The sequence below is a fragment of the Diadema antillarum genome, unplaced genomic scaffold, assembly GCF_040938485.1.
Source record: "Diadema antillarum isolate AM-2024a unplaced genomic scaffold, OU_Dant_1.0 seq00000720_RagTag, whole genome shotgun sequence".
NCBI classification, from domain to species: Eukaryota; Metazoa; Echinodermata; class Echinoidea; order Diadematoida; family Diadematidae; genus Diadema; species Diadema antillarum.
Window position 1 is genome coordinate 903341 of NW_027271624.1, and position 24676 is coordinate 928016.

Here is a 24676-nt window from a genome sequence, read left to right on the forward strand (position 1 = left end):
TTTACACTCTTCCAGATCATCACAGAGGACGATGACAAGCGTCTGCGCTCCGTGGAGCGCCAGCACCTCAGCGACCTCACCCAGCAGATCCTGGTGGTGCTCCTCCTGGAACCCCAGGGTAGGGCACTGGTGGAGCAGGCCCAGCGGAGCTACGCCCAGTTGTGGGGCCAGGAACTGGTGGCCACACAGTACGGCTTCAGCAGCGGCACCCTCCTCATGAAGGCTCTCCATCATGTTGTCACTGTGAGTCATCGGTTTCCATGGTGATGATGAGGAGGAGGATAATTATCCCATCATTGCTTTTATTATCTTTATTTTAGTCCTCCTCCTCCTCCATTAGTATTGCTATAATGATTATAATAGTCATTGTTGTCATCATCATTATCGTCAATATCATTATCATCATCATTACTATGATTATCAAGTTTGATCAAGTACCTGCCCACAATGAAGTGTTTAAAACACGCTACAAGAATGTGTTAACTGGATCAGTGGCTATGAGGTCGGTACACAGAATTGCAATAGTGTATTGAGACTTTAATCATGTTTTTGCACTCTGAAAATGGCTTTTCATGAAATATCTTCATTATCTGGCTACATTTAATTGCTGAAGGATAAGAGTCTGAATATTTTGTCTCTGAGCCATCATACTATTCTCCAGTTTGCCTCCAGTTTGCCACTGTAATGTCTGAGCATTGAGACTGCTGAATCTAAATACCCTTACTTTATCTAAAATTCATACACCCACAATATCAGTCCAGTAGAAATGTCACTCTACGGTAAGAATCACAGATTCCTGGATCAAAATACCCTCATTCTTTCTCTGTTTGGTTTGTACACTGATTGTTTTTTCCCTCCTACTGTAGGTGAAGGATGAGTGGTCCGATGACCCTGCTGTGGAGTTGACCCCAACCTACCAGTTTGCCCGGAGTGCTCGGGCCGTGCTCCTGGGGGCACCCAGCCAGACCCTCAGCCTCCAGGCGTTTGTGGCCCGGTACCAGACCACTCACGGCTGCGAGCTTCAGCCCTATGACTACGGCCAGACCACGATCTCGGCGCTCATCTCCTCGGTGCCGCGGGTCCTCACGCTGATGGGACGTGGGTCCAAGCGTGCCATCATGCTCAACCCGTGCTGTAATGGTGAGCCTCATGCACCATCATGTCTTCGATTTATGTTAATTCAAACACCGCCTGTATCGAGTCCTCTTACCAACTGCCAGCATAGTGATGCAGAGTTACGTACAGCTTACATTTGCAAGCACAAGACAGTTTGTGGGAGCTGTAGAAGTCATGTTTTGTAAAATTTGATTGCTGTTAGATACAGTATTCTTTTGTTAATCAATTGGCAGAAATGAACATTTTATGTGTAGTCATAAAGTCTAATGTGCAAGGCCCCTTTGGTGATAAGAACCCTTCAAAACTTACGTTGGGCATCGCTACGCTGCTACAGAGGAAACTACAATTGTTTGAGTTGTTTTGAACTGCTTTTTGAAGCCCAAGATTTGACTTCACAGCACACCCGAGGTGTGAACTGAAAATATTTCATATTTCATATTATTTCCTGAGAGTGTGTGATACTGTAGATTTCGAACTAAAATATGAAAGACTTTGACACTTGACATTCTGTAAGACCGATATGACTCAAGGAGCAGTTTGTGGTGCCTTATGAAAACCTGACACATTTTAGTGTATGGAATGATTGTGCATCTCAATAATAGAACATTCAACGTTCTTTTAAGCAGGGGATGGATTGACCAAGACATTGTACCCAGAAGTTGAGATCTCATTACCACATCTTTTCTGTGGATGTAGTTTCAGGTGGAGGCAACACCTACCAGGATCCCTCCCTCTCTTCCGAGGACACCAAGGCATCGCAGAGTACCGGAACAGGTTCGTTGCCAACATTACCCTCAACCACTCACTGTTAACTAGAGTGCTGGTATTAGCCATTCTAAGAGACATTCTGAGACCTTTCCCAGTGCACACAGGGCACACAGGAAATTTCAGATGAAGACTCCTGTTTTAAAGGACAAGTTCACCTTCATAGACATGTAGGTTGTGTGAATGCAGCAATATTAGTAGAACACTCCATTGAGAGATTGAGGAAAATCGGACAATCCGTTCAAAAGTTATGAATTTTGTAAGTTCTGTTCAGTCACGGCTGGATGAGAAGACTACTATAGCTTGTGATGTCACATGTGTACAACGATATAAAGAAAGTATAAAGAAAATTCTACGCATTTTTATTTTTCTCCCATAACACAAGAACATTCAACTTCTCTCTTTCAAAAGGCATGGGGAATAATATTACCTGTAACATACATCAGTGACAAGTTGAAGAAATGTGCACTTTATTCAAAAAGTAAAGTTTTGTGAAATTCTCTTTTTATTTTCCTTATATCGTTGTACGCATGTGACATCATACACTGTAGTAGTCTTCTCATCCAGCAGTGATTGTGCAGATACTAAAAAATTTAATAACTTTTTAACGGATTGTCGGATTTTCTCCAAACTTTCAGTGATGGGTTTCACTAATATTATTGCAGTCACTCAATCCACATGTATATGAAGGTGGACTTGTCCTTTAAACACCACATTGGATTTTCTGTCATGGTGAATTATTTACAAGCCAAGAATTCAGCATGTTCATGTGGATTCCCTCATATTTTCAGAGAAAGGTGCAATCAAACATAAAGAATTATTCTGCATCTCGCCAAACTGAAAGCAGTGCACTACCTCCCCTTGATGCCCTGGTTTAGATGAGATTTCATGCAAAATTGGAATGATTAGCATATGTGATATTAGTGTGTCATTGGAAGGCTTGCAGGAGTTGATTATCTTTGGAATTTGAGGGTTTGCAGGGCAAGATTTGAGATGAAATCATTTCTAGTATATCCAGTCATACCACCATCAAATCGAGCTATGTGGATATATTACATGTTGAGTTAGATTGTATTTACTTACCTAGTTTTTGTCATCGCCACTTTGTTTTTCTACCAGAATGCTTACTATTGCAATTATGATATATCTTGAAAGAGAAATCCCTCTATGTGAATTGTGACATATGATTTCACTGCTTGCCTCCATCACAGCGCCCTCTTCCAGCAATAGTGAGAAGGATAGCAGAAAGTCTTCTTCCAGCAACTCAACATCAGGTTTGTCTCCAAATCACAGAGCAGAAGATGAAATATTCTTCAATCTTGTAGAAATCCTGCTATAAACTGGATAGCACCAACAGATTCGTATCAATAAATGACTGTGTAGAGCACTACCCCCCCCCCCCCACAGTCCCAAAGTTTGAGTGAATGGTAGTAAGCTTTTCAAGTTTTCAGTTCTCACGATCTGATCCTGAGCACTGTGCAAATAAAGGCTATTATGAGATCCTCAACCACCAAATAGGAATGGGGATAGTTTATCATTTGAAGTTGCAACAAACATAAAATACCCATCACCATGAAAGGCTGACGAATAGCTGATAATCCTCTCATTAGTACTGCTGAAATTCTCTGCCTACTAACCTTCCTGTTGTATAATTTGTCCCTGTTAATCTGAGAAAAAACCTAAACAATGACAGTAACCTACAATAGACAAGTAGATACAAAATGGTAAGAAGACTAAAAGTAAACTATAATAACTTGACATATATAGAATCAGTTAAACATGCATTACACAAATGATCATGTAAACAAGTGGAGTGGTGTAGCTGTGTAAGGTACTGTAGTAACATTCTCCATCAAACTGAAAAGAACATCAGAAAGTTTGAGGAAACGGTTAAACCAAACCTTTTCAAACCAAAAATTATAAAACATTCATAGTATGGTCGTAACCATTGATTTCTTGACAAGATATTAAGTAAAATGCACTTGATACTACATTACAATATTGTACGTTACACATGTACTCTATACTGCCTTAAATATGATCATACAGTAAGTACATGTAGTTGCTCTTGAACTTCCCACTCACTAGAGATGGTAGCAGCATGTAGACATCATTCACCACACAGTTGTGTTGACACCATCTAGAAATGAGAGTGGGCTCTTGTTTTCATCGAAATATCATTATTTAGCTCTCATGTACCCATCATGTGAATAGTTCATCACTCTCCTAGGTGTATCACATAACAGAATGATATGGTGCTGTTGGTGTGGTTGTTTTTTAATCTTTTCAAGATTCACCCCAAACCCTTAATCTGTACTTCTTGATTACCCTCACAGAGTCGGATCTCATGAAGGCTTCCCCTCCCACGTGTCCAGAGGACCTCCTAACCCAGGGGGCCACACCCTCGGGAGACCAGGCGCCGTTCCTTGAGCCATCCATAGCCCCGATACCACCTGCCAGGGATCTCATCAGCTTCACCAGCCCCAGTCACTCACTGCCGGGTAAGGGATAGGGAATCGTCTTGCTGGTACAGAATCAAACAGGCCATCAAACTGAGAAACAAACATGTCATACAAAACTTGCCCTCCTTACCAGCTACCTAAAGCTGCAAGGGCTTCCTTCACCTGTGAGAGGTGAAAATTCTGACTAAAGTTAAAGTTCTGGCTTTGAAGTTAAAAGTTCCGACTCTCAAAGTTGTGAGGTCATTTTTGGGTGATATCAAATCATTGAGTAGCAGTCAGTGAAAGTGGAAGATAATGCTGTCAAATTAAATCTGCACTTGTATGGAACTGTTTCTCCCTCCACAGACACAAGTATGTGGGACTATTACAAGCTATGCCTTTCTGCAGTTTACATGCTTTTGCTTCGTGATTGTTATTTGTTAGCCATCATTGGCAAAGCATTCTCTTATATGGCCAAATGAGAAGGGAAACATATGCAGTAGACATAATTAACACATTCACTTATGAACCATGGTATAATTATATTATATTGGATGGCTATGAATGGAATACCAGGGAATATTGCACGAGTTAGGGCCAATATTGAACAAATCGAAGATGAGTGCAATATTGACCCTAACAAGTGCAATATTCCATAGTATCCCATGAATCAAGGCCATCCAATATAATTATTATCATCTATACAATCAAGTAGAGCAAGCATAAACTGCACAAAATTACCGGCTTCTACTCGTCTTTGAAGTTGACTCGGCAGTCACATCCCAGCGTTGAAAAGGGGAAGCCCCTAAAACATGTATGAAACAAGCAACACTACACATAGCAAGTTATAGAATGGGTAGCGAGAATGCTGCGATCTGATTGGTCGAGAGCTGTGTGTTCATTTTTACTGGCCGCACGCTGAGTCACAGTGGTAAACATGTTATCGCGCACTTAGCAAGAGTACGCGTACTTGTAACAAAGGTTCGCGCACTAAAGCAAGCGTTCGCGCACTCGGCTTGGCCATGCATCCAGTAAAAACTTATGCATGGCTGGCCATGCATCCAGTAAAAACCGTAAGTACGGGTATGCATGCCCTTTACGGAAAGCCAAAAGGAAATGCATCCAGTAATTTTGTCATCGGGTAACACGATAGAAAACTGGGTTTTTGACAAGAAAATTACCCATTCTATAAATCAAATGACGCACATGTCTTTTCGTGCGTCAGTCGGAATATAGTGTGCATGCGGTAACTATGGAATTTAGCCTAAACCCACTCGGCTTCGCCTCGTGGGTTAAGCATTCCATAGTTACCTTATGCACACAATTCCGACTGACGCACTCAGACCTGTGCGTCATTTGTATAATGTTTGCGCGCTTGTGAAATGTAACAAAATGATGCACACTAGTAGCAAGCGTTTGTGCATTCAGCAAGTGCTCGTGCAACAGACAAGGCAGAATTGAATATGATGTGATCTTGCTTGAACGGCAAGTACATGTAACTATGGTAGCCTATGGGGAATTAATGCGTTGGCCTATGAGTTTCGTCAAATATGCTCTGATATTGAACGGTAAAAACTGAGCGGACAACAACACGCGTTTTTTAATGCGCCGCTAAAACGTCCTATATAGATGATAATATCTATGGATTCTTCGTCTTGATGTCAGCTGATCAATATGATATTCCATGTCGTGAAAATTTGAGCAGTCTTTTCTCAGCTAACTTTGTATTCGCACTGGATGATTTTGATAGCAGAGGCTGTAAAATATGGAATTTGATATGCATGAAAAGGACTTGTCAGTAAAGCCATTGCAAATCCCAAAACATTTTTTAACTATTCCTTCAAAAAATAGATATATATATACATATATAACATGCTGCACTATTTCATCCATGGTATTTTATTTCTTTTCCTTGTGGGTCTATCCCTTTGCAGAGGCGGTTGGCCAATCCAGCGGTCAAGCTGGTAACTTCGAGCACATCGATCTGATGCAACTCATCCACCTTCTCCCAGACAAGGCTGGTCAGGAGGGCAGTGGCATCGGCTTTGGTCTCAGCCCCACCCCCACCCAGCTCAACCCGGCCTCCTACCCGAGCCCCGCCTCACTCCCCCACTCGATGTCATTCAGCGTGGACGGCAGCGAGCGGCCCATCCGTCAGGCCAGCTCGCTGCCCTCCTCGGCCGCCTCCTCGCCCCGACGCGACCTAGCCCGTGGCCGCTCCCGCTTCCGACTGGCCGCCAACTTCTCCCTGGGCTTCCAAGACGCTCTGCGCCCTGAAGAAGAAGACATGTAACCTCCCAGCGTATGTCATCTCACCCACTGCTGTGTGTATGGATGTACTAATAGGGGTATGACAATCTGAAACTACTTGCCTGTTTGATAAAGGGCAGGTGTTGCACCATGGAAATGACCAGTAGAATGATGTATTCATGGGATGTATTTCACCATACCTCTTTGAGCAATATTAAGAAAGCAAAACAAAAACAAATCTACGTACCAGAGAAGCATTCAAGGCTGTTGATAGTCTTTCCACATCCGGGTGACATAATTTAGCAGAGGACATTTCACTTTTCAGAAGGGATGTGGGTATTATTGTCCATGTGTTTATGATTAGGTCTGTTTCACCGTCTGAATGTATTTTGTAGCAACAGCAAGGTATGACAAGACAAGTGTGTGGTACATGGAGTTAATCTGGCATATTTCATTTCACTGGAATCAAGGCACACAAGGACATGACTATTGTTTTATATGTGTATGTTTAAAGAATGGAGTACTCTTGTAGTTTTGAAGTATTGCCAGTGAGTATTACTATGTACCAGCTATACGCTGTCTTTTCTGTACTTTACAAACTCAGGTTCTGCAACCAAAAATGCATCCATTGAATGATATCATTTTTATCTTGTGAATATTAAGAGTGTAGTGTTGAAGAAATTATTTTGTTACTTTGAGGATATTTGTCAATATTTTATCATAACTTGCCATTCACTGAGTTGTGGATTCATTTTGTTTGTTCCATTTGTTGATTATGTAAGATAAAGTTGATGTTGTTTCAGTTGCTGAAGAAAAGGGAAGGAAAAAAGAACAATCTGTAGTTCCCTCTTCATCAAGGGTATTAAGTGAAGTTTAATGAGCAAAGTTCCGTGAGATTAGGCCCAATTTGCACTGCAGTGTATAAAGGTTTCTGTCTCTGAAATATTCAAAGACATCTTTTGGTGTTTTTTCTAAGTCTAGAGTTATGGTTTGATGGATGGTGAATGCAATATTTCTGTTATTGCTGAAGAATGGCATCTGAGGGGAATTCCTGTATTAACCAGTGATCATTTGTTAGATGCTCTCCATTTTTAATGAAGGGGACGGGAGTGATGCCTGGCTTATCTCCCACGTTTAGTTTGGTCTAAGTTGTAGGAGATTACTTATTTTCTGATAGATACTTAACGAGAATACTTTACCAGGAGATGGTATTCACACGTAATTATATCTTTGAAGTTCATTAGATCACTTGTATGTGAAGTTGTATCGTCATGTTTGTTGGAGGTTGACAATTGCATGAAGAGTGACATATTTTTTTGTTGATTTCCTTTTTTTTTGCCAAACAAGCAAAAAGTGCAATGAATGGGATATTTGTGGAAAACTAGCAAATAGACACCATACTTATACAAGCATTACTTCTTTTTTTGTGTGTGTGTGTGTGTGTGTACATGTGGGGCAGGTGTCCCCATATGTACCCCAGTGTGAGAGCGAGGGACTTGCAAAAATGGTACATTTTGCATTAGTGTCCACGATGCGATATTTGTGGTGGAGTAAAGTTTGTGCTTGTGGTGTATGAGAAGCCAAGACAAATATATGCTTTGTCAGTATTTTAGATTGTGGATATGTTTGTTTTGTCATTGCAGCTTGTGAAGAGCAGAAATGTGTTCAAAGTAGAACAATGTTCTTGCGTATTCCCTGAAGTGGAGGGGAATATTGCAGTTTAGTGTAATATTTCTCTTTATTGTGTAGATGTTTGTAGGCATGTTGGTTGTTCTAAAGTCATTGTGATTCAGATTATTCATTGTTTCCTTCTTGTTTCTTATGTGCCAGCCCGTATTGGCACGTTTCAATGCCAACTTAAAATCCATGATTAACTTTCTTTGGCATGCAGAGAGACATTCTTGGAAATGTAATACATGCAGATGTGTTCACAGCAATATATATATTTCTGTATGTATAGAAATAATGCCAGCACATGGGAATTTATTGCTGTGATGTGTGTGACAAGACATCTGCTGTGGAGTATACTCTATAAATTTTTTTTTTAAATGATGGATTCGTACTTCAGGTCCTCTTCCAGTGGAGCTTTGCAGACAATGGACTCCTATCTTTCTAAATGATTTTAGAGATACTCAAGTGCTATTAATGTATTTTCTGACAGTATTACAAGTGGTTGGACAGAATGTTGTATTTCAGACACTTTGATGTCGTAGGACAAACCGTGATAGCTGAAAGGACTCGGTGCAGATTTACTAAGACATTGGCTGTAGAGTGGTCTTCTGGTGTGCAATTCAAAGGGGCACATGATATGTACAAGGCCCACTTTCTATGCTAGTGCATGTGATGAACAAGGTAGATGAAGTATTATGTAGTTGTAGACGGTAGCTAGAATTAGCATCTGATAATCAGGGCAAAAAAACACACAAAGATCCAGTGTGAATTCATTCAATATGTGTGTGCAGATATTCGTAGGGGAGTTTTCGGCAATTTGATATTTTGTTATTTTTTGTGACATTCCGATTCATTCTTCAAAGTGTAGCGTACAATAATCATTACATACTTAGGTGAAGAAAGCGGAGGAAAAAAAAAAACTTACGATGTCACTTTTTTTTGAAGGATCAGATTATTTCTTCGAAAATGATAATTCCCCAAATGTTGCATGTTTGATTAAGTGCATTTTCTTGTGATTCTGTGCAAAGAATGAACAGAAGCTTAAAGGGTGTGTACAGTTCTGGTCGAGGTGAAGATTTAGCTTTTAATGTTTTGCGAGATATTCAGAAACTACTCTATGAGATGTCAAAGAGCATGCAGTTCTAAGGGGGTATCAAAAGTTTATTCGATGAAAATCGGTTTTGAAATGGCTGAGATATCCAAAAACAAGGTGAAACAAAGATATCCTAATAAAGTTGGGGCATGTCGCCTTTTATTATTAGCACTTTTTTGGATATCTCAGCCATTTGAAAACCAATTTTCATCAAATAAACGTTGAATCCTTCTTAAAATTACATGCTCTTTCATATATCATAAGAGGCTTTTCATTATCTCACTTAGGAATGTTCAAAACATGAATATCTACCTCAACCAGTACTGTACAGTTTTAAGGAGATCTCTTGTCCATTGCTGCTTTATGTTATGATGGAATCAGCTATGGCAATTGCATTGGTAAATTCCAATGAATTGGCACTGGGAGGATACTACACAGTTACTGAAGAAAAGTGAAGATAACAACTCTACACTTATTGGCCCGAATTCACGAAGGTGGTACAAATGAAACCATGGTTTAAACCATGGACAAAAACCATGGAGTGCCAAGTGTCGCACAGAATATTTCGTTTCGATGAAATGATTATTTTATAACGAAATGACAACATTGTGTAACTAAATAAACACTTCGTCCAAGAAATGATAATTTCGTTGACCAAACGGTCATTTTGTCGACGAAATGACCAATTTCGCAACAAAATATTCTGTGCGACACTTGACGCTCCATGGTTTTTGTCCATGGTTTAAACCATGGTTTCATTTGTACCACCTTCGTGAATTCGGGCCAATGCCTCTTAGCTTGACCAGACGCCCATGTTTTTACAGCGACTGGGCTGTCTATAGTTAAATTGCCTCGGAGAATTCCCTGCTCATGTATGTAATTGTCTGATACTTGCAGCCATCGTAGGTGTTGGTTGGTATGTGTTTTAGAAAGTTACCTCCACGTTTCTTTCTATTCTAGATGGATAGAGTATATTTAATTCTATGCATAGAGGTCCTGTACCTTGTTATAGCATGCTAATGACCAACTGCAGCACTGGTTTACTACGGTGCTATACCTTGCTAAGGGTAATGAACTTTTTTTTTCAAAATTATGCTGTGAGTTTGATTAATTGCCATGTGTTTCTTTTTTTTTCTTTTCTTTTCTTTTTTTTTTCATTTTTTGAGGGTGGTATTTTTTGGGGGGGGCATGGGGAGGGCTGGGGGCATTTTTGTTGTGGTTTGTTGAGTTTGTGTTTGTGTTTTGTTGTGTTTATTGTTGTTGTTGTGGTTTTTTTCGGGGGGGGGGGGGTTCTGACAGCTACTTTGGCACCTCGAGAGCACTGCATAATTGATTGAAAGGCTTTTCCATAAACCTTGAGTTTCATGGTTTAGAGTGTAGGTTAGGCAGTATAGTCATGTGGTTCTATGCTCACTCGTATGTGTAGCATGACCAAATATGGCATTATCTGTCTGGAAATGGGAAGCACTCCTTGAAAATTCACATTTCCACCTTGTTCAAAGTTTTAAAGAAAAGGGTTTGTCTATCTTTACAAATAACAGGGATACACTTACGTAAATACTACTCATACATTCCAGGGGGAGAAGGCATTTTCTTTCTTTCTTGTTTGTTTTGTCTTAGTGGTTGTTTTGGAGAGGGTGTCTTTTTTTTCTTTTTTTCTTTTTTTGAGGGGGGGGGGAGGTAGGTGGTTGGTTTGTTTGGGGGAAGGTTGGAGGGAGCCAGGTTTGGTGTTTGTTATTTTGTGGTGTTTTTTTTTTTTTTTTTTTTTGGGGGGGGGGGGTTGTTTATTGCTGACAAGTGTAATTGTCATAAATGAAATAGTACTTCAATTGAAAAATGTAAGAGAGATGTATCCACTTCACAGTGTTGTTAATCAGAACTCCTTATTGGCAGAATCTGTGACTGTGCTTCATTTGATAAAAGTGAAATGCTCTTGACAATGCAAATGATTGAAATATGTCAAAGATGTGGTGGTGTTAGCTAAAAATTGGCTTCAAGGTGGTAGCAATGACTCTGCGCTTTGAAATAGTGAAATATTGTTTGCCATTGAAAACATTTCAGATGTCTGTGTCAAATTTAGGGCTCGTTTTCTTTGAGGCTGAACTTTGGCTGTGTGTGCCAGACTGGTTACATTTTGTAGAGATTGGAGAAGGAAAGAATTACTTTTCTTCCTCTTTTTATTTTTTATTTTTTGTATTTATTTTTTATTTTTTGTATTCATTTGTATGTGTACTTTTAGGTTACGTGTCATACAGTTATCTTTGAGTGACATGTAATTGAAATGGTAAACTTGTCATTGAAGATATTTATGCATGTCAATACCTTTTCTTTATGGTGCAAACATGAATGGAAAAAGAGAAGGCAAAATGAGAGGATGTACATCATTTCATCACTTGAACTTCCGTCTTGTTTGCCGTTTCGTACAAATAATCAAAATGCGAAGAAAAGAGTGGCGAATTGTGTAAACCATGAGACCAGTGAATTGGTCAAGAAATATGTTTAATGTCATCCCGCACCTCTGTTTTTCTTTCTTTTTAGTGTGTAGAAGTAAGGTAAGAAATTATGAGGCATTTATAGTGAGGTAAACTAATGTTCAACTGATGTATTGATGGATGTTTTCTTTCTTGTAATCAATGTATTAAATAGAAAAGAAATGTGAATGTACAGACAGGCAAATCTTGTTGAGAATTTCCATTGTGTGATCTCCTTGTTCAATGTCCACTATGCATTCAGTACACCATCACAGAGGTGAGAGATTAGTGGTGAATCGTTGCACCGACAGGATTCACTCGAGGCAGATTTTTGTAACATTTTGCAACCTGCAACTACAATAGTCTTGTAGGCAGGATCAGTAGCCTCCACAATCCAGTCTCCTCAAAGATGTGTGGTGTCTGTGATGCACAAAGGACAAGACGTTGGAGACCGCAAGAAAGTGGCTGGAAATTCTCCTTACCCTAAGAATGCAAGTTGCAGGTCTTTCCTACATGTAGAAGCTGTCTTGAGCAGGGTCAGCTCATGTGTAGACAGGTGTTTAGCTTGTCAGTTCTTGTGATCGTAGGATCTACATTTCATTTGCTGAAGTATGGTTTCATCAGTTTCCTTGCGAAAATATTGTCATTCGGCAAGAAATTATTTGTCTGACAAACCAAAGATCTGATTCGCTTGAGCCTTGAGATGAGAATAATTGGATGATTTGGGACTACATTGTACATACACTTTTAGTTTTCTGCATTCTCCACATCTCAAGAATTTCTCATCAGTCGATGTATGAAGGCTGAAATGAGAGAGAGGTGCTGTAATACAAGTCTATCCATGGATACATTATTTTTTCTGCTAGCATGCCAGTACATTTGTCCCTGTGAGCAACTGCAGAAAATTTGGTACTTGTATTTGCAGGAGGCATTCAACATAGATGCATGTGTCCATGAAGAGCTTCTGTGTGTGGTATCATAGAGTGCAAAGGTATAAGTCAAGTACTACTGATAGACCAATCAGAGAAATCTTTTTATACCCAAAGCACTTGGAAGTTGCCATAAACTAGAAGTTGTCTTCCAGAGATTTGGCCAATGATAGCCTGCCATCCTGTTGCCATGAATGAGTCTGTGTCTTCAGATTCATGGCATGTCGTGATGGCCGTTCAGTGGTAATGGATGGATGGATAGGAATTGCCTGGTTCATGGTCCATGTCTTCTTCAGCATTTAGTTGAATGTTAAAGGACAAGTTCACCTTCATAAACATAAGGATTGAGAAAATGCAACAATATTAGTAGAACACATCAGTGAAAGTTTGAGGAAAATTGCACAATCGATGCAAAAGTTATGAATTTTTTTAATTTTTGTGTTGGAACCGCTGGATGAGGAGACTACTACAGCTTGTGAGTCATATGCGTACAACAGTATAAAGAAAATGTAAAAGAAAATTCAACATATTTTCACTTTTTTGGCATAATAAAAGTGCACTTGACTTGCCTCTTTCTAAAGGCAGGGGGAATAATATTACCCATAACATTTGTCGGTAACGAGTCAGGGGAATGTGTACTTTTTTCAAAAGATGGAATTTTGTGAAATTCTCTTTATATTTTCCTTATATTGTTGTACGCATGTGACATCTAAGTTATTCATACACTGCAGTAGTCTTCTCATCCAGCGGGTACTGCACAAAAACTTCAAAAATTCATAACTTTTGAACGGATTGTCTGATTTTCCTCAAACTTTCAATGATGTGTTCTACTGATATTGCTACATTCTCTCAATCCTTATGTTTATGAAGGTGAACTTGTCCTTTAAACCGAAAGGGAAATACATGGAATATATACAGTATATACTGTATATTTGCCTTGTGTGGAAATGTATTGTTTTGTTACAAGAGGGTTATCTTTTCCCTCAGAAAAGGGTAGAATAGCCTGAGGGTAGTCCGTCTTAAATGTATGTGGAAAAAAATCCATGTGTAATTGTACTTTTTGAAGCGTCATTACGATATGTTTGTATGTTTCTCGTAGTGTATACGGTAGCTGTGCAAATGCCAGAAATGAGCAGAAAAATAAGTTTAACTTCATTCTGTGTTTTTTCTCTTATAATCATTCCTAGTCCTTGTGATTCAGATGTAGGCACTTTTCTTTTCCAGATGTTTGTCATCAGAAAAATAAAGGTTTCATGATGAAGTTTAGCCTAGTGTGTCAACCTTCCTCTGTGTTTGAGGAAATGGGAAGAAGTGTTGTGACAATCTCTGTATGTCTGTTATTCATACAAGTGTCATGATTTAACATTTTGATTGTTAAAGGGGAATTCCAGACCAGTTCATAAGGGTAGAGTAAAATTTAATGAGCACAACGGTGAAAATTTGATTTAAAAATTTGATAGAGGAAGGTATGATACATGTGTTGTGCAGTTTTGCTAAATTTCACGGAACAGTTCTTGGGTAGTCAATATAAATAATTCAAATGAGAGGGTTGGTGATGTCATCACCTCACGACTTGCCTTACAGTTTGTACACAAACTCTTGAAATGTTTTTGTTTCAAATGCTAGTGTGTCACAGTCTCAAATCCAAATATATCTGACTGATTATTACTTTGAAGTTGTTTAGTCAGGAATAACATTAAGTCTTAAACTTTTATAGCAGATTTTTATTTTGTCAGTTGTTATAAACTCAACAGATAATTTTGATTGTGACCATTTGCATATTCATATCAACTGTTTAGGAACTGTTATGCAAATATGTGCAAAACTTTGCGATATCATAACTTCCTTCTTTTTATCCAATTTTTATCCAATTTTCACTATTGTGCATCAGAAAAGTATTAATCTGTCTTATCAAACTACATTTGAACTGTTCCAAAATTCCCCTTTAAGCAACAAGCAAATTTGTCATCGGTATATTTTGTGCTCTAGATGAAATCGTTTCCAGAATCTGCATTCATCTAGAGAGGAAATAGTCTCGCTTCTTTCATAGCTATTTTACCATTTTAGACAAGTCATGTAGTGCATTTGTTGTGGCAGTACTCTGTAAAATGCTTTCCAAGTTGTTTGTCTTTGTTTGGTTTATTTGCAGAGAGATTTCTGCTTACAGCTAGCACAGCCTTTTCTTTCCTATCATTCTTCTTGATTTGTATCAGATGGATAACATGTAGGATAAACTTATGAAAATGAAAGAAAAAAAGAAAGCATGACTTCGTGTCTGATATTATATGTTGAATTTACAGACATAGCATGTTAAATGCTTTCAAATAAGTTTGGTGCAAAAGTGAACAAGCATTAGTTTCATGTACAAGTTATTCCCTGAGTTGCGCAGATAAGTATCAAGAAACGAGAATCTTTACCAGCCATTGAATTAATTCATGCTGGGACATAGGGAGTCCAAAATTATTAGTTTGTTTTGTTGGTGCATTCAGTCCAACTTTGGGACTGCATTTTGATTTGATCAGGTCATTAAGATTTTGATTATGATTTTTTTTTTCTTTAAAAACAAAATGGTCACCATGAGAAAACATTTCCTGAAAAGACTAACATAAGTTGTTTTAAAATACCCTTAGGGGAAAGTTTAGTCTTTTTTCTGTTCTTTTCTCTTCCTTTTCTTTTTTTTTTTTTTTGTGGGTCCATGTGCCACATATTATGATGCACAAATTTCCAAACAAGGTGTGATTACGAGTTCAAATCTGCAAATCTATGTTTGGCTTGAACTGGAATTGAAAGTCACCTCAATCGAAGCTTTTTTGCTGTCCCCTTCAGAATGGACCTGGTCTGCATTGATAAGACCACGGGCATTGCTGTATTAAAAAAGGGGGCAGCACAAAATTTTGAGGTGAAATGTTTGGTTTCTGTAACATTTGGATACAACTGGCAGCTCAGAAACCTAATGAACTTCAATACCAGTCAATCAACACTGTTTATTCAGGCACTTGTTCTCACTGTCAATTTTAAGTTAACTGTAACTTTTCTTGGTCAGCAAGTCTCTTGCATATGCTCACTAGCAGCTGACTTAAAGTGAATTTGATACTGTAAAAGTGAAAATTTTTGCAGTGTTGACATTTTTGCTTGCCATATGTTCCAACAGTTGATATCTTGATTGCACGGAGAATTAAAAACACGTGAAACTCTTCTTGTCCCGCCGAGTACGAAAAATTAGCCGTGCGAAAATATCCACTTTTACAGTAGTTGAATATTAATCTAAGTCAATGCATGTAAGCTTTTGAGGTACAATGTAGCAAGATTGCCAACATGTGCAGCCACTGTCAGTTCTTGCAATGTGTTGTTATTTCAAAAACCAGTGTCAATTCTTGCAATGTGTAGTAATTTCAAAAACCAATGTAAATTCTTGCAGTGTGTAGTAATTTCAAAAATACTCTGCCCAGCCACATCTTCATGAAGGTGTACATTGAGCTTTGAATAAGTCTGTGGCTGCAGTGTAAAAGACAGTGAAATCAGTAGTTGAAACCTTTTATCTTTACAAATTCAACTAAAAGGACATTGACTGGGTATCATGACTCACATCTATTTTGAAGTTCAGCAATACAATTTATTTTTATGAGAGGAACTCATTTGTTTTCACATGATTTGTTGGTTAAAAAGATTGGTATTTTGTTACTTTCAATAAAGAAAAAATGGTGACCATATTTCTTTGTTTTGTCATGAATTTGTTGTAATGCAGACTCCTTGTGTAAGGCAGTGTGCGAGTCTTGGCAATATCCATGATGTATGACTGATGACTGAGTTTTGATGTCAAAATGCAATTGATTTTGCGGTCGATGCATTGCGAGGAAGAGTGCCAACATTGCAATATTCAACAAGAGTCAAGTGAAACTTTACTATTTGGTAGGTAAGGTTCATGAATGTTTGGTTGAAGAACCTTGTTTATAAAACACTATTGCTGTGTTTTCATGAATTAAAGTAGAGAAAAGCATAAAAACAAGACTGCAACAATCATAATCCAAACTTCAGAGAGGGATTGTGATGGTGTACAAGAGAGGATAGCTGAAGAGTCAAGTTACATGGCATGGTGAAATTTTCCACTTGACACTACAAGTCCCCATTACTCGACATTTCTTACTGGTGAATCAAAATTACTTTCCTTCACGAACAGATACTCGCCATCACACACACTCAGAAGCATGTGCACATACGTACACTACACGTTAAAATGTTATGAAATGTGGACTTGTGCACCATAGAACTACATAGTATGAATGGTATTTTTTTTTTCCTTTTTTAATGACTTTACTCGATATTGAATGGTGGCTTGGATATTGTGAATAGAGACAATGGACCGCGCAATTACACTGTACCTTGAAGTGTGTGTATTGATACTGAAGAACCATACACAGCAGTACTATACATTAACACTGACTTTCTTCAAACACATATCTGTCAGATCTGCAGCAAGATATATCAACTCTACATTTTAGGACATCATTCATTCGTGTTAGTATTGGTGTCTACAGAAAACTGGTAGTGTATTTGTAATCAAATGCAATGGTCCATGATCTATAAACACACAGACACACATGAGCACTTCTCTTACCACATTTTTTGAGACAAGGGCAAAGGAGAAAAAGAAAGCAAAATCAAGAGTTTCACTGAAGTAAGCAATCTGTCACAAGTCTTTAATAATTCCCATGCAACGACATGGTCCTTTAGCTTTCATAAGTCACAGCTTCAACAAAAAGCTTGTGATCCCTACACAAACTCGACAATGCATGTTCACAAATTGCTCATCGAATAACTTTATATATTTACACAATCAACATGGCTTCTGTGAACATATTGAGTCCAAACAAACAACAAGCCATCTGAAATCAATGAGGATACACAAGCACATGAAGGTAGGCAACCTCCCAGCTTTTATCTCTGTTGGGCCATGAGTAATCCTTTGTGCCTGTGTTCCTCAGGTCACGAAGCACCCATTGCTATTATTTCAATCAAAAAGTTGTTTGCAGGACTTCCTTTAAAGCACAACTTTATCGCACATTTAGTCAGAAATATTTGTTATGCAAAAGACCAGAACTGGGATGTCATCTGAAATAGCCTTTTGCAGACTTGAAATCTTGCAGATACGCCTACAGCTGCCACTACATTTGCTTGTCCTGGAAAACTGCTGCATAATGACCCCAAAATCTGCAATACAAGATTTATCATGCCAAAATACCATCTTCAAGGGCAGCAAATGGATACTCCTGCCTATTTTCAAATGGAGATGTAAACAGAGCTCCATGTTACTTTGGACCAAATGCTTTCATACATGAATGCTCATTGCAGAAAACAACTGAAATAGATTTGATTTCTATGTATAAAGGTATCCATGTGGGCCTCAACTCTTACGAACAAGAAAAAAAAAAATCATATTGGTGTGCTGTCATACTGTTGTCGGCTCTCCTGTTTTCCCTTCCACATACCGGATTGGTGCTGCAGGCGATAAGGGTGGAGAAAATTGAAAAGTAGGTGTGAACAAGTCATCTGTTTGCTGAAACAACTCATCTCTTATTTCAAAGGAGAAAAAAGATGAGGATACACAATTTCATCACAGGATTTAACTGAAACCATTAGTTGTATTCACTAAATGATCGAACACGAATAGCTGTATCTATCTTGTGGTCTGAAGGGTTTCTCCCTTCAAAACGGGGGTGGGGGGGATAATAAACTAAGAGATAAAGAGGTGTTAATTATCAGTCAGTATGACTAATCTTTACTTTAGTTTCTGCTGAATCAATAGGGCCTACGTCACATCATGATATCTGCGGCACATGTATGTTACACTTGGCAGTTTGTGGAGTCAAACTGATGGAGCACTGGTGCCTTAAATTACAAATAACAGATGCAAAAAAACAAAAAAACAATATTATCCAAATGTACTGTCCCCAGTGCTTCAATACAATCAGTTTGAAGTGATCAATGGACATACAGAGTGTATAGACTAGAAATCAAATAGTTTGTCCTTATCTACATAGATACTCTTTTTTTTTATTGGGGGGGGGGGGGGAATAACTTTACAATACATATCACCAGAAAGCAAGTACATGTAATGGTCTGAACATTACAACTTTCTATGTACCGGTAAGTCAAAAGAAGCACACACACACACACACACACACAAATGACAAAAATCACTTAAAGACCCAGTAGTAAAGGAATTCATGGAGTGGGAAGGTAGGTCTAATTCAGGTACAGCATAATCACGAATTCACGTAACAAATTGTGGACAGCTATATCACTGATCTCTATGTACAAATAAGTACGTAAACTAACACAAATAGCCAAAGAATTTTGAGTGGAGTCGACAGTTACTGAGGAGCATGCACTCAGATGCCTGTATTCACTGACACATGGCTGATGGGTGCTTTTCATGGTTTCAAATGTACTGTAAAAGTGGATATTTTCGCGTGACTAATTTTTCGCGCTCAGCAGGGTAAGAAGAGTTTCGCATGTTTTTGATTACGCGGAATCAAGACCTCAACTACTGGAACATATAGCACGCAAAAATGTTCGCGTGCTTTTATTTTTGCGCTAGTTTCTGGTTGCGCGAAAATTTCAACACCGCGAAAATTTCCACTTTTACAGTACCCCAATGGGTAGCGAATGAAGACTGATTCAATCAGACCACCCATGTTTCCCCATTCATGTTACTGGGTCTTTAAGTCACTAGTTACATGTGAATGAGGATCATCTTACTTGGATATTTGTTGGGGATGGCTTTATTCTCAGCTGCAACTTTTTCCCAGTAGGATCTTGGGAACAGCAAGTACGTTAGGGGCACTGACAAAAACAAAAACAAAAAAGTACAAAAAGCAAAAACATCAGTAACAGCATGATATAGTAAAATCCCATCACTTTTTAACACATATTGAATGTCAAGTTACTTCATTTTGCCTGCAAAACTATGTCATGCAAGTTCAATGTCATTCCAACAAACCCTACCACAATGGGCATGTACATGATGTATTTCCAAGATATTTAAAGGACAAGTTCACCTTCATAAACATAAGGATTGAGAGAATGCAACAATATTAGTAGAACACATCAGTGAAAGTTTGAGAAAAATTGCACAATCGATGCAAAAGTTATGAATTTTTAAAATTTTTGTGTTGGAACCGCTGGATGAGGAGACTACTACAGCTTGTGAGTCATATGCGTACAACAGTATAAAGAAAATGTAAAGAAAATTCAACATATTTTCACTTTTTTCGCATAATAAAAGAGCACTTGACTTGACTCTTTCTAAAGGCAGGGGAAATAATATTACCCATAACATTTGTCGGTAACGAGTCGGGGGAATGTGTACTTTTTGCAAAAGATGAAATTTTGTGAAATTCTCTTTATATTTTCCTTATATTGTTGTACGCATGTGACATCTAAGTTATTCACACACTGCAGTAGTCTTCTCATCCAGTGGTTACTGCACAAAAACTTCAAAAATTCATTACTTTTGAACGGATTGTCCAATTTTCCTCAAACTTTCAATGATGTGTTGTACTAATATTGCTACATTCTCTCAATCCTTATGTTTATGAAGATGAACTTGTCCTTTAAAAAATATGTACTGTAAACGTCAATATTTTCGCGCGATTAATTTTTCGCGCTGCGCGGCTCGAAAACATATTCGCGGGTTCTTAAATTCGCGCTCCGCAGCAGTTTAATACACAGTCGCTGTTTTAATCCAGAGCCTCTGCTACTATGCCAGCGTATGATAAGCGACGTAGCGAGCGGCGCGAGTGCGAGTACAAGCGCTCAACCACGTAGTACATGTATTTTACTCGATACATGTACTGTAGTACTAGTACTGTAGTCGCGGGGATGTAGCACGCCAATCGGCCGTAGGCTCGGGTGCGTGCGGTGCGTGCGATGATACTGCTATATTGGTGCGTAAACATGTCTGTACTACGTAGCAGTATCATCGACGAAGCGCACACAATTCAGCCCATTCAAAATGTGCATCGAAAATTGCGAAGATATGTTCGCGCATTTTTGAATTCGCGCTAGCCGAACGTAGCGCGAAATCTGCGAAAATTAATGTACCCCGAAAATTTCCACGTTTACAGTATATCAGGTAAACAAACAAAAAATGGCAAAGAATTACTTTTAGAGAATGAGGACTTTTTATATGAATATATTGCGATGGGCTTTAATAAAGAGAGGGATATTGTAACTACAATGCACAAGCCCCCCGGGCCTTGAGCTATAAAATTGAGGAGTAAATTGTATTTCAAATACATGTACTCCTCAACTTTACTAACTCAGTTTGCATAAAAGATAAAAGTCTTTTTCAGAATTTGAGGAGTTCAAGCACAACTCACAGAAGTCTACATTATTCTAATGTGGAGACAGGCAGAAAGTGCAGACTCATTTTACTTTTGTTGGGCGAATACTGTAAATGAAACTACAGTGTATGTCTCATGCTCAGGACAGTGGAACAAAATGCATTAGAAATACAAGAGCATGGCTGTGGAAAAGAACACTTTTAGTTGACAATGAAGGTGCATCTTAGTAAAACTCGCTAGATCCGCACTACCTGTGACTATTAAATGTGTAAATTAAATCAGACCAATTAAGTTAAAGACACCAACATAGACAAGATTGAAATTGACTCAACCTTGCATTCTCGAGTCATGAATGAGAATTGATAAATATGAAGATCATGACCAGATGATCATGCATGTTTACTTACATGTTGAGCCAAGAACACACGATACAACAATCACTGGTTCTTTATCCCACGCAAACTTGAGAAAAGGGAAGAGACCTATGGAAAGACGATCAAAAATGTTGCAAGAGAATAGGGAAATCAGCATTTTGGTTTGGCACGAGGAGATGCAAATGCACAAGTGATGCAACTGGTGTATGATTGAGGGTACCACCTATCATCGTCACCCTATATCGTAAGGTAAGGTACGCGAAGAAAATGGATCGCATGAACTAAAATTGCGTTATCTTGCAATAAAGATTCAGAATCAACAGGGCCAGGGTGGTCTAGATATTCAGAACTGCTGTATTTATGGCATGGCATAGGGTCCTATTTGAGGTAAAAATTAGGTGAATTTGATTTATACTTTTGGAATAAACAAGCTACATATCCTTGTTAGAGGTCTATAGGCCTATAGACCTCTACAAGGATCTGTAGCTTGTTTATTCCAAAAGTATAAAACAAATTCGCCTAATTTTTACCTCAAATAGGACCCTATACCATAAATACAGCAGTTCTGACTATCGTGACCGCCCTGGCCCTGTTGATTCTGAATCTTTGACTTTATTGTAAAATAACGCAATTTTAGTTCATGCGATCCATTTTCTTCGCGTACCTTACCTTACGATCAGCACCCCCTCCCTCTATAGGTATTGAAATACACGTGAATTTCAGTCATGCGTCATTACTGAGCGGATGTGTGTGTAGCTAATTGAAACGTGTTTAAATTTAGTTTGGTTTGTTGTAGGTTTATGAGTTTGATTTTCGTTTCTTTGTAATTATTGTTTACAGTTTTCATAGCTAATGGCACTGCACTAATCCCACCCGTACCTTTTCGTTTCATACGCAATCAGCCATGATACGCAGGGTGCCGATCAAGGTACCCTGCCGATAGGTGGTAAATTTCAATACCCTAGCCTAGGCTAGTGTGAGCCTAGGCCTTACCATACAGCATTAGAAATTGTCAACATAGAATATAACATGTGGGACTGCACAATCGCAGCTAACCATACACAGCAGCGTAAAACAGAATAAAAACTCATATTGGAAACTTTCAGTGACAGCATGTTGATCCAGAAAATTAGAGCTGCATTAGGAAAATAAATTTATTTCGAAAAAATAACGACCAGTACTGTCTGGATGGTTACAATCACCTTTCCTCCAGGCTTGTCTCGCTGGACTGATCACTCGTGTCGCCATTTTGAATTCCAACCCTGCATGCATTCGATTCGATTCTCCCTGCCGATCGAATCGATACCGAGCGGCTAGCGAGTAGCCCAAACCTCCACGGCCCAGCTGCTAGCTCGGGAGGGTATCCCCCCCCCCCCCCCAAAAAAAAAGTCAATCTCCAAAGCTGAGATCAACTTAAAATTCTGGTTTGCTGCTCTGTGTCATCAATGTTTTTCTAACTTCCTAATAAGCATGCAGTCTCCGTAATATCAGTTAGATAGAAGAAGAAGAAGAAGAAGAAGCTAGAAGAAGATCGAAGAAGAAGAAGAAGAAGAAGAAGAAGAAGAAGAAGAAAAAAAAAAGAAGAAGAAGGAAAAGGAAAAGAAAAGAAGAAGAAGAAGAAGAAAAAGAAGGAGGAGGAGGAGGAAACAAAATATGTAATATAAGGAGAATATAAGAAGAAAAGAAATAGATGAAACGAAAGAAGAAAGGACGTCAACTGAAAGTTTAGCTATAGACTTTTTAAAAAGAGCCTCCTTATCTATTAGTATTAGCTAGGCCCCGATTTGTTTTAGTTGCATATTATGCCTAATCATGTGTATGGTTTTTTTTTCCAATTGTGAGTAAAGACATTGATTGTAATCAGTGGCGTATCTAGGGAAAACGGCGCCCGGGGCAAGCGCGAAAATTGCGCCCCTAATTTCTGAAAAAGTGTTCAACCCCAACCCCATCCCGGTAGGGACGTTTAGAAAAAAGGTCCACATATGCTTTTTCAAGCACTTAAAAGGGGTCTTTTTGAGGGTGATTTAAATGTAATAAATTTAGATAGATATTGGCGAGCGAGCGCAGCGAGCGAGCCGAAAATTTTTGTATATTTCGCGTCATCATCACGTTTGGTTCATATCTTCTTCTTTTTGATAAATTGCGGCGAGCGAGCGCAGCGAGCGAGCCGAAAATTTTTGTATTTCAGCTTACAATACATGGAATTCTTGTCATTTTTTGCTTACTAAATCTTACAATTCTAATCAAGATATTGTGACGGCCTTATAGATAACGATTTATACCAACAAACTTAGGACTTGAAAAAATACTCCAAATTAGTACTCACGAGTGAGCCGAAATTCGTATATTTCCGCGCCATCATTACGTTTGGTTCTTATCTTCTCCTTCTTCTTTTTTTTTTGGATAAATTTTGGCGAGCGAGCGCAGCAAGCGAGCAGAAAATTTTTGTATTTCAGCTTACAAAACATGGAATTCTTGTCATTTTTTTGCTTATTAAATCTTACAATTCTAATCAAGATATATAAGTGACGGCCTTATAGATAATGATTTATACCAACAAACTGAGGAGTTTAAAAAATATTCCAAATTAGTACGCACGAGTGAGCCGAAATTCGTATATTTCCGCGCCATCATCACGTTTTGTTCTTATCTTTTTTTTGGATAAATTTTGGCGAGCGAGCGCAGCGAGCGAGCCGAAAAATTCTGTATTTCAGCTTACAAAACATGGAAATCTTGTCATTTTTTGCTTATTAAATCTTACAATTCTAATCAAGATATATAAGTGACGGCCTTATAGATAACGATTTATACCAACAAACTGAGGAGTTGAAAAAATATTCCAAATTAGTACGCACGAGTGAGCCAAAATTTGTATATTTCCGTGCCATCATCTTGTTCTTATCTTTTTTTTTGATAAATTTTGGCGAGCGAGCGCAGCGAGCGAGCAGAAAATTTCTGTATTTCAGCTTACAAAACATGGAAATCTTGTCATTTTTTGCTTATTAAATCTTACAATTCTAATCAAGATATATAAGTGACGGCCTTATAGATAACGATTTATACCAACAAACTGAGGAGTTGAAAAAATATTCCAAATTAGTACGCACGAGTGAGCCAAAATTTGTATATTTCCGTGCCATCATCTTGTTCTTATCTTCTTTTTTGATAAATTTTGGCGAGCGAGCGCAGCGAGCGAGCCGAAAATTTCTGTATTTCAGCTT

General features: G+C 38.5%; 2 protein-coding genes across 2 annotated transcripts in view; one reads left to right on the forward strand and one right to left on the reverse strand.

Annotated features, from left to right (window-relative positions):
- Positions 1–6615, forward strand: part of LOC139738076 (meiosis regulator and mRNA stability factor 1-like) — a 38799-nt gene extending 32184 nt beyond the window's left edge. Inside the window, exons 22-27 of the mRNA XM_071648738.1 lie at positions 16–243; positions 867–1140; positions 1813–1890; positions 3093–3155; positions 4218–4382; positions 6257–6615. Coding sequence (XP_071504839.1) covers positions 16–243; positions 867–1140; positions 1813–1890; positions 3093–3155; positions 4218–4382; positions 6257–6615 — 1167 coding nt within the window. The remainder of the gene's footprint in view (positions 1–15; positions 244–866; positions 1141–1812; positions 1891–3092; positions 3156–4217; positions 4383–6256) is intronic.
- Positions 6616–17410: 10795 nt separating this feature from the next.
- LOC139738099 (NADH dehydrogenase [ubiquinone] 1 alpha subcomplex subunit 3-like) lies at positions 17411–22726 on the reverse strand. The gene is made up of 4 exons (XM_071648765.1): positions 22658–22726; positions 21489–21563; positions 19496–19579; positions 17411–18232 (listed from the first exon to the last, which is right to left on the reverse strand). Exons 1-4 carry the CDS (start codon positions 22701–22703, stop codon positions 18183–18185), a joined length of 255 nt encoding a protein of 84 aa, XP_071504866.1. The 5' UTR covers positions 22704–22726; the 3' UTR covers positions 17411–18182.
- Between the last annotated feature and the right edge of the window lie 1950 nt (positions 22727–24676).

What these genes read in the sequence shown, in the direction of transcription:
- LOC139738099 (XM_071648765.1), bottom strand. Translation starts at nt 22,703, where the DNA reads ATGGCGACACGAGTGATCAGTCCAGCGAGACAAGCCTGGAGGAAAG. An exon ending in GAGACAAGCCTGGAGGAAAG is followed by an intron (nt 21,564 to 22,657) that starts GTGATTGTAACC and finishes GTCTTTCCATAG; the next exon opens with GTCTCTTCCCTTTTCTCAAG. An exon ending in CATCCCCAACAAATATCCAA is followed by an intron (nt 18,233 to 19,495) that starts GTAAGATGATCC and finishes TATCGCCTGCAG; the next exon opens with CACCAATCCGGTATGTGGAA.